Raw genomic sequence first — 9631 nt, forward strand, 5'->3', positions numbered from 1 at the left:
GTTGTCAGCTTGTATGATGTGCTAAAGGGATAAGTATGTTCTAGAGTAACGATTAAATTATCTTTAAGCTTTTAATTGACTACATTTTACTAAATGTTACTGTTCTTAGATTTCAGTCTGAAAGAGAATCGGGAGACAGAAATTTTGCTATAGGATACTACCTAAAGGAGAAGAAGGTTTGTAGGATCACTTTTGCATATTTTAAACACTTATTGGTGTGTGTATATAGTTAAAGAAGTTATTTCTCTGTGCCATGTCATTTTAGGTTGCGTCTGCTTGTCACTTCCGTTTCAATTCAATTCCGATTGAGTGCTTTTTCTAGTTATTGAACTAAGTATTGCATTACTGGCATTCAGCATCATTGTGCTTGAGATTTTTCCGATTGTGGAGAGCAGCATTGATTATGGGAGATGCCCACAAACAAGCAAATCCTACTATGTTGCTGCAGAAAAGTGCATTCTGATGAGTGCAAAAACCTAATTGTGAAATAAATTTTCCAGTGTTTTCCAGAAGGAGGTGATATGACTGGGGTTCTAGATTTCTATTTCCAGGTGAGTGGTTTTATTATAATTAAGTATAACAAAACATGTAAATTAGCACTTAAATATGCACAGTAGCATTTAGTACTTTTCCAGGAAATGAATTCTTGCTCTTTCCAGTTTCTATGTTTGGCATTAAAAAGCAATGCACTTTTTTGAGATGACTAAAAATGTGACTATGCATTTCTGAAACATAATCAGTAAATAAAACTTGATGGCGAAGCTATTGAATATAAGAATTGCTTCCTGTTTCTAGTGCCATGTTTGTGTAATTGATGAAATTATTCATATGAAGTACAGGTCAACATTATTCTATATGCAGCATTGACTTCAGGATGGAATCGATATTCTAAAAGAAAGACTTGCATTTATTTAGTGCCTTTCATGATCTCAAGCCATCCCAAAGCACTTTACAGCCAGTGAAGTGTAGTCACTGTCATAATGTAGGAAACAAGCTAGCCAGTTTGTACACAGCAAAGTCTTGCAAACAGCAATGTGATAATGACCAAATTTTTTTTTGTGATGTTGGTTGAGGGATAGCTATTGGTCATATACCATAATACTTCTCATCCACTTTGAGCCATGTGTTAATGGAGTTTGAAATGTATGTTGTAATTAGGACAGCAATGAGAGTGCTACATTCTGTATCCCTGGAAGGGGGAAAATATCTCTTGGTTTCCCATCCCTGATCTCCGTTCTATGATCCCACTGGAAAGTGTGCATGGTTGCATATTGCATGAGGATAGGATTAGACTTGGATGATTTTCTTCTCCATCGCTGCTGTTCGGCCAATTGCAACTCAGAAATGGCATCATGTGAACTAGACTGCTGACACTTGACTTGCACATGGCAATTTGGCAGTGATACCTAATGCCCATAGCACTAAATTGGAAGACCAGGAACATGTTAAATGCATTTGTAGCATCACTTGGCAGCAAGTAAATTTTGATGCATATTTTACAGTTATGGTCTGTATGTTTAAGGGGAGAAAAGCATGGGGAGAATGGATTCAGTACTCTGCTCTAACTTCAAAAAAATACATCATAATAATGCACATTGAAGTGTGAAAGTGCAGCCCAAATGAGTGTTAGGGAGGAGATTGGTTTTTTTTTTTAATTTCCCTTTTCTGGATAGCAGTGAGCAGATACGGTGCCAATTCCCAGCAGATGGGTGAAAATAGATTGTCATTTCAGTTGCTATTGCATATGGGAGCGGCACAGTGGCGCAGTGGTTAGCACCGCAGCCTCACCGCTCCAGCGACCCGGGTTCAGTTCTGGGTACTGCCTGTGTGGAGTTTGCAAGTTCTCCCTGTGACCGCATGGGTTTCGTCCGGGTGCTCCAGTTTCCTCCCACATGCCAAAGACTTGTGGGTTGATGGGTAAATTGGCCATTGTAAAAATTGCCCCTAGTGTAGGTAGGTGGTAGGAGAATTGAGGGAAGGTGGGGATGTGAGGGGGGAAAATGGGATTAATGTAGGATTAATATAAATGGGTGGTTGATGGTCGGCCTGGACTCGGTGGGCCGAAGGGCCTGTTTCGATGCTGTATCTCTCCTGGCCAAAGATCATTGGCCATGTAGAAGCAGATTGCTTCCCTGCCCTTTGGGTACATAAGATACTGCAACAGAAGGGAGAAAATATTGAAGGCCTCTTTGAGGGGGGTGGGGGTTGTGGGTAAGAAAAGGAGCAACCACAAGATTTTACCTTAGCATTTCCCCTCCCTCTGAATCTTAGTATTTTCAATCATTTCTTGCACCGGGGAATTATTGCAGGTTTTAATTATGCTTGAGTAGCTTTGAACATGCATTGATGAATAAGACTACTATAGTTTCTGATCTGGTAGTATCAAAGCTAGAAGAGGAAAGTAGAATTTGGGTGCATAGTAATAAATGGCTGGTTCTAACTTTTCCACTTTGTATACCCTGTAGATCAGCAGCCAGACAGCCTAGTGATAATGTCTAGATTAGTTTGTGGGAAATTCATAATAACTTGTGTCATCAGAACAGCTGCTGGGTGCAAGTGTGGACTTGGAGTTTGCACGTGAGACTTCATTTTTTTTCAAAACCTATAGATCGGGAACACTTTGTCTGCCCTCACCCCTACATGTGCATGCACATGTCCTGCTTTCACCTTAAAGATGTATTTAAATAATTTCCTTTTTTTTTAAATTCCGTTAAGCTGTGTTCCATTGAAGTAACATGCGAATCAGCCAGTGTAATGGCAGCAACGTTGGCCAATGGCGGCATCTGTCCAATCACAGGGGAAAGAGTTCTGAGCCCTGAGGCTGTTAGGAACACGCTGAGTTTGATGCACTCCTGTGGCATGTATGACTTCTCAGGACAGTTTGCCTTTCATGTAAGTACAATTAATCATTTTCACTGCAATTGGAACAGATACAGTCCGCTTGGAGCATTTGTCAAAATTGTAATTTTGGCATAGTAAGTCTCAGATTGTTGGAGGACTGCCTTGAAAAGGATAATCCACGGCATTTAAGTCTTGTGATGCCATTTGTTTGAGTTAAATATAATTACATTTTTCTGTTTAAACTTGGAGAACAGGAAAACAAAAGTAAACTTAATGCCAATTGTAGAAACAGGGGATGGCCATTCAGCCCTTCTAGTTGCCATGGCTGATCTGTATCTCAACTCCATTTACATACCTTAGTTCCACATCACAGAAAATGCTCAAAATACTCAGCAGGTCAGGTAGCGTCTGTGGATTGAAAAACCGTTAATGTTTCAGGTCAATGTGACCTTTCATACATATTCCATATCCCTTAATACTCTTGTGCAACAAAACAATCCATCACTCTTAGTTTTGAGATTTTCAAATGACCTCGCTTTAACCACTTTTTGAAAGAGTTCCAGATTTCTACTACCCTTTGAAGAAATGCTTCCTGACATCCCTCCCTCCCCTCCCCCCAACCCCCCTGAACAGCCAAGCCCCAATTTTAAGGTCCAGCTCCTTTTTGTTCTGGACTCCCCATCAGACGAAATGTTGTAGATAGAGAAACTATTAATTCCTTTAATCATCATAAACATGTCAAGTAGGTCATCCCTTAGTCTTTAGGTTTGTATTTCTTTGAGTAGTCTATGCAATCTCTCTTCTCTTTTGGCCCTGGTATCGTTCTGGTGAATTTGTGCTGCATCCCCTTCAAGGTCAATGTATCCTTCTGAGGTGTGGTGCTCTGAACTCAGTGCTGTACTCCAAATGTGGTCTAACCAGAGCTTTGTACAATTATACATAACCTTTATCACAAAGGGTGAAGTTGACATTTCATGAGCCTCAACTTAATTTTTGTACCTGTCCACTCACTTTTAATGATTTCTGTAGCCGGGCTCTTAAATCTCTCTACTACACAGTTCCTTGCATCTTATCATTTAGAAAATACTGTGATCAATCTCATGTCAAAAATGAATGACCTCAGACATCCCAACGCTCAACTTATCTGCCAGTTTTGCCCATTCACTTAACATCAACCACACCTTGAGTACGGTGTACAGTTCTGGTCTCCACGTTACAGGAAAGATGTAAATGCACTAGAGAGGGTGCAGAGGAGATTTACAAGGATGTTGCCAGGACTAGAAAATTTGAGCTATGTGGAAAGATTGGGTAGGCAGGGGTTGTTTTCCTTGGAAAGAGGCTGAGGGGTAACTTAATTGTGGTGTTTAAAATTGAGGGGCCTAGATAGAGTAAATATGGACAACTTATTGACACTAGAGAGCATAGATTTAATGTAATGGGTAGAAGGATTAGAGGGGAGATGGGGAAACATTTTTTTCTATCCAGAGGATAGTAAGGACCTGGAACTCATTCCCTGAAAGGGTGGTAGAGGCAGAAACTCTCACCACACTTTAAAGAGTACTTGGTTGGCTACTTGACGAGCCATGACCTGCAGGACTACAGACCTAGTGCAGTAAGGTGGGATTTGGCTGGGTAGCTCTTCTCTGACTGGTGCGGACGCGATGAGCTAAATGGCCACCTTCTGTGTTGTGAATTTTCTACAATCATTGTCTCTTTGCAGCTTTGTTTCCCATCCACACTAATTGCTATGCCACCTAACTTAGTGCTGCCAGCAAACTTGGATATACAGTACTCTATTCCTTCATGTAAGTTATTAAGAAACATAGTGAAAAACTGAGACAATAATACAGTTAGATCTCTGGGGGACACCACTAATTGCATCCTCTAGAGTTACGTACCCATTATCCCTACTTTTTATCAGCTACCTCTGAACAAAATCTCCACCTATATAAAAAGGTTGCCTCCAATTCCATGTGCTTCCATTTTTCCTAACTGTCTCTTGTGTGGAACCTTATCCAATGCCTTCAGGAAGTCCATCTAAATAACATGCATAGACACCGCCTAATCTAATCTCTCATATTAGTGACTTCATCAGAAAAATTCAACTAAGTTAGTTACAAATCTATGCTGGGTCTCTGACCTGTTCATATTTGTCCAAGTGCTCAGTCACTGTATCCCTAACAGTAGATTCCAGTAATTTCCCCACAACAGACATTGGGCAGGAGTATAATTTCTTGGTTTAATCTCTCTCGTTCTTAAATAATGGATGCATTATAGCAATTAATTAAGAATTTATACAATTGTGCATCTTGAAGGTATAAACTGTTAAATTTCCTTTTACATCGTAAGATAATTAATTGAATACAGTGTTAAATTCACAGTGTTTACAATTATGGTGCCTGGACGATAAAGAACAAAAATTTTAAACACTTTTATGAATAGTATTTGCTACTATGTCTTTTAAATGAAGGTTTCCTTTTATAGTAAGCATGAGTAAGTAATGCTGTACTTCACCTTGCAATTGCTAGCCAAGGGTGTTTGTTGGCCGAATCATTTTAGTCATATGGAAAATAAATAATTTTCAAACATTTTTAATTGTTTCATTTTAAAAGCAAACAGAATTATAAACTAATCAATTATAGTATAAAGGCTAAGGATAATTTTTCATGCATGGGTTGTCCTTTCGACATACATACAGTTTAGAAGTAATACCAGATGTTAATTAGTGCTGAAATTGATGTTCTTAGCAGCTTGTTGCAAAATATTAAATATCAAATTTTCAGTATTGTGGTTAAAACAACAACCTTCCCCGTAACTTCTTTTAGATGTTGGGTACAAGTGAAAAGCACTTTGTTGTGGCATCCTGTCACCAGGTATTGGCAAATCTATCTTAAGTGCCAGTCTTGTGGAAACAGTCCTCTGTTTTGAATGGGACAAATCTCCGAGTACCATTCGGATAAGTTCAAAGTGCCAATGGACAGATTTGCAGATTAGGCATCGAAGTTATTTGATTTTCTTTTGATTCTCTGTCCTTTCCTGAGCAAATGCTATTTCTCAGAAGCAAAGCAATGGATGACGGTGTAATTTTTAAGTATTTTAATTTGTATTCTCTACAAATGTATTGGAGAAATTCTCCTGTATACAAAGTGGATAGATTAGGCACATGACTTTTTTCAATGTTGTATTTACAAATATTTAGACACTAGAATTGTGTGATGGCATGAGATTGTTTCCCCAACAATCATTATGATCCATTTGTTAGTAGAGGTCTTTTGAGTCCTTTATCCAAGGAGCCATTCTTCATCTGTGTACCGAGGTAGTGTGGGCTGGCAGGTTATTTGGGAGCCTCACTGCTGAGCCTGAACTGGACAGGAATTCTAGCTACCTCTGTCTCAAAGTAGGTCACTAATGCTAATTACCTGGCTCAGCACGCAACCTGAATCAAACATAGGACCGCTCTGTTCTGCACTGCTTGGTTCAACACCACATATTGCATTTACCTTGCTGACTCTTTAGGTGTCCTGTTTCCTTAAGTCAAATAAAAATGTTAAATATCAAAATATTTATTTGTGGGTGCCAATGAACTGAGTTTTTATACATGCACATTGTTTTTTTTTGTAGGTGGGCCTTCCAGCAAAATCTGGAGTTTCTGGTGGTATTTTGCTGGTAGTGCCAAATGTGATGGGCATTATGTGTTGGTCGCCACCTTTGGACAAACTTGGCAATAGTGTAAGGGGTATTCAATTCTGCCAGGTAAGTGCATGTCATTTTAATTTGGTGAGCGAAGCAAAAATACCCTCTGGCTTCTTTTACTGCAGATGACGTCCAATGTGACTGATAAAGGTAACACATCCTTTTTCGGCCTGTCTGCAACCTTCAACACAATGGACCATACCTTGCCCTCTGCTGTTGTCCAGTGGGGTGGGACTGTGCACTCTTGGTTCCATTCTTATCTATCCAGTCATAGCCAGCAAATTACCTTCAATGGCTTCTCTTTCCACTCCTGTACTGTCCCCTCTCTTTCTCATCTACATTGTGCAACTTGGCAACATCATCCAAAAGCACAGCATTAGTTTCCACGAGTACATTGACAAAACTCAGCTCTACCTCACCACCACCACCACCTCTCTCTACCTTTCTTTCCTCTTTTAAGACACTCCTTAAAACCTACCTCTGACCAAACATTTGGCCATCTGCCCTATTATCCCTTCATGTGACTCGGTATTGCATTTTGCTTTATTACACTCCTGTGATGTGTGTTGGACCATTTACATTAAAGGCTCTATATAAATACAAGTAAGTTATTGCCCAGTTTTACCACAGCCACAACAATTGGCTCTCATTGCAAAATCAATCTTCTTGGAAGAGGGCCAGATTTTGCAGCTACCAATGTTCTCAGTCAGGCTTGTTGGTACTCTGCCCAGCATGCTAGCCTAGCTGTTATTTCCTACTCCCATCCACCCAGCTGTACCACGTGCCCATTTTCTGTAAATATTCTGATGGGGTTGGGCACCTGGGACCAGCAGCTGAGTTGATGCTGTGATTACGGTGCCTTGCAAGCTCAAAGACATTTGGTGCAAAATTTTAAATAAAAATTGAGCATGGACCTCCTGGATGTTACGTACAATTTCTAGTTTTTGTATTTCTTGATTTAAATGCCAAGTGTTTAAACTTGCAGCTGTTCCTGTTGTAAAATGTTAAAGCTTCTGTGCCCTTTGAATGTTCATCGTGAAAATACTACCAAAGGACAACTCGCATGAGGACTTTGAGCTCTGATTTAAAAATATTTGTAATATTTGTTGGGCTTATTAAATGTTTTTTTTTTCCTTAAATTTATTTTTAGGACCTGGTTTCGTTGTTTAATTTTCATAATTATGACAACCTGAGGCATTTTGCAAAGAAACATGATCCTCGCAGGGAGGGAGGTGAAGTACGGGTAAGTTTAACTTTTTAAACCGTATTAAAAGGAAATTTATAAACATTCTTGGAAAAATTACTTAGTTGGCAATTACTAAAATATGTGCACTGTGCTGAGGTTTGGTGATCTGTTAGATGCATTGAATTCAAAAAGTGCAAAATCTATTGCAATTGCTTTGTAATGAAACAGCAATTGCATTGGGTTTTTCTCTGAAAACAGCAACAGAGCAGGATTTAATTAAAATAATTTGACATGCTAAGTTTCACATACGGTAATATTTCAGTCCTTGGAATCAAGTTATGGTTTGTAGTTGCCTCTTCAGTTCATGTAATTTTCTCAGTAACATCATTACTTCTGTTAAGTTATGCATTTATTGCCTGTACTGTTGGGAAGAAATGGTCAGCAAACAGGATGATGCAGCATTTTGTAGTTTACACAGAGTTGCTTTTAGATGTATTCCTTTTCCTTCAGCAACTGGTACTATTCTAGTTGCCATCCATACTTCAAAGATTAGTCTTGCAGTGACCTACCTGGATACACCAATAAGTTGTGTGCATTAAAATTGTACCATTTTAATTTATAATGAGGGTGCAGAAACATAAAGACCTAAGGGTGTATGTGCACAAATCTTTGAGTCTGACAGGGCAAGTTGATAAGGCTGTGAAAAGTGCACTGGCTTTATAAATAGAGGTATAGAGTACAAAAGCTAAGAGGTAATGCTAAAGTTTGATAAATCACTTGTAAGCCCTCAGTTTGGAGTATTGCATTCAATTCTGGGCACTATATTCTAGCAAGGATGTCGAGGCCTCAGAGGATGCAAAGGAGGTTTATTAGAATGGTACCAGGGATGAGTGACTTCATTTTTGTAGAGAGCCTATAGAAACTGGGATTGCTCCCAAGCAGAGGTTAAGGGATGATATAATAGAGGTGTTAAAAATTGTGAACTATTTTGATAGAGTAAGGAGAAACTGTTTCCACTGACAGGAGGGTTGATAACCAGAGGACTCAGATTTAAAGAAACTGGCTAAAGAACCAGAAGGAGATGAGAAATTTTTAGATGCAGTTAGTTCTGCAATGCATTGCCTGAAAGGATGGTAAAAGCAAAGTCAGTAGTAACTGTCAAAAGGGAATTGAATATATATTTGAAAAGGAAAAATTTACAGAGCTATGGGGATAGAGCAGGGGTGTGAGACTAGCTCTTACAAAGAGCTGGCATGGGCATTCGGGTTCAAAATCCTTCCTGCTATGTAGTATGATTCTATGATTATCTGCACTTGGCCATACAACATCTGCATAGATGGTGGATGTGAATTTATACTTCTGATCACTTATTGAACCAAATTGAAAAGGAGTGGCTTTCTGAAATTGGAGTTAAACCACATAATTAAGCAGCTCCAAGTATGGTCATTAAATGTAATACTGTATGCCAAAAAGGGAAAGTTGTTCCACTCCAGCAGTAACATCTTTTGAGCAAGAAACGTTCTCTCAGTTCATTAGATCTCAGTAGCCCCCACCTGTCTGGTACCTATTCTGATAGTAATCCAGTATTCACTAATATGTACAAGAGCAAAGTATTGCAGGTGCTGAAATTATATATATTTGGTCTGGCAGCATCTCTGTAGAGAAAAAGAGAGTTAAGGTTTCAATTCAGTGACCTTTCAGACCGGATTCTGATGAAAGGCCGTCGACCTGAAAGTTAACTCTGTTTCTCTTTGCACAGATGCTACCAGACCTGGTGAGTATTCACTAATATGTAATTGTTTGCACTAATGTGCTCTTACTTCAAGACATTTCCTGAACACTGTCCAGCTACATTCCATTCCTTTATCTGAGATGTTTTTATGCATCTGACCAGGAATGTTGAGAAAATTC

At 39.2% G+C, this 9631-nt stretch overlaps 1 protein-coding gene across 3 annotated transcripts in view; it reads left to right on the forward strand.

Moving 5' to 3' along the window:
- The window catches only part of LOC137372149 (glutaminase kidney isoform, mitochondrial-like), a 119024-nt gene that overhangs the window by 70630 nt on the left and 38763 nt on the right, over nt 1–9631 (forward strand). For all 3 annotated transcript variants that reach the window (XM_068035651.1, XM_068035649.1, XM_068035650.1), the window contains exons 10-14: nt 110–176; nt 501–551; nt 2716–2892; nt 6463–6594; nt 7685–7777. In XM_068035651.1, coding sequence (XP_067891752.1) covers nt 110–176; nt 501–551; nt 2716–2892; nt 6463–6594; nt 7685–7777 — 520 coding nt within the window. The remainder of the gene's footprint in view (nt 1–109; nt 177–500; nt 552–2715; nt 2893–6462; nt 6595–7684; nt 7778–9631) is intronic.

Source organism: Heterodontus francisci, chromosome 7 (genome assembly GCF_036365525.1).
Source record: "Heterodontus francisci isolate sHetFra1 chromosome 7, sHetFra1.hap1, whole genome shotgun sequence".
Classification (NCBI taxonomy): Eukaryota; Metazoa; Chordata; class Chondrichthyes; order Heterodontiformes; family Heterodontidae; genus Heterodontus; species Heterodontus francisci.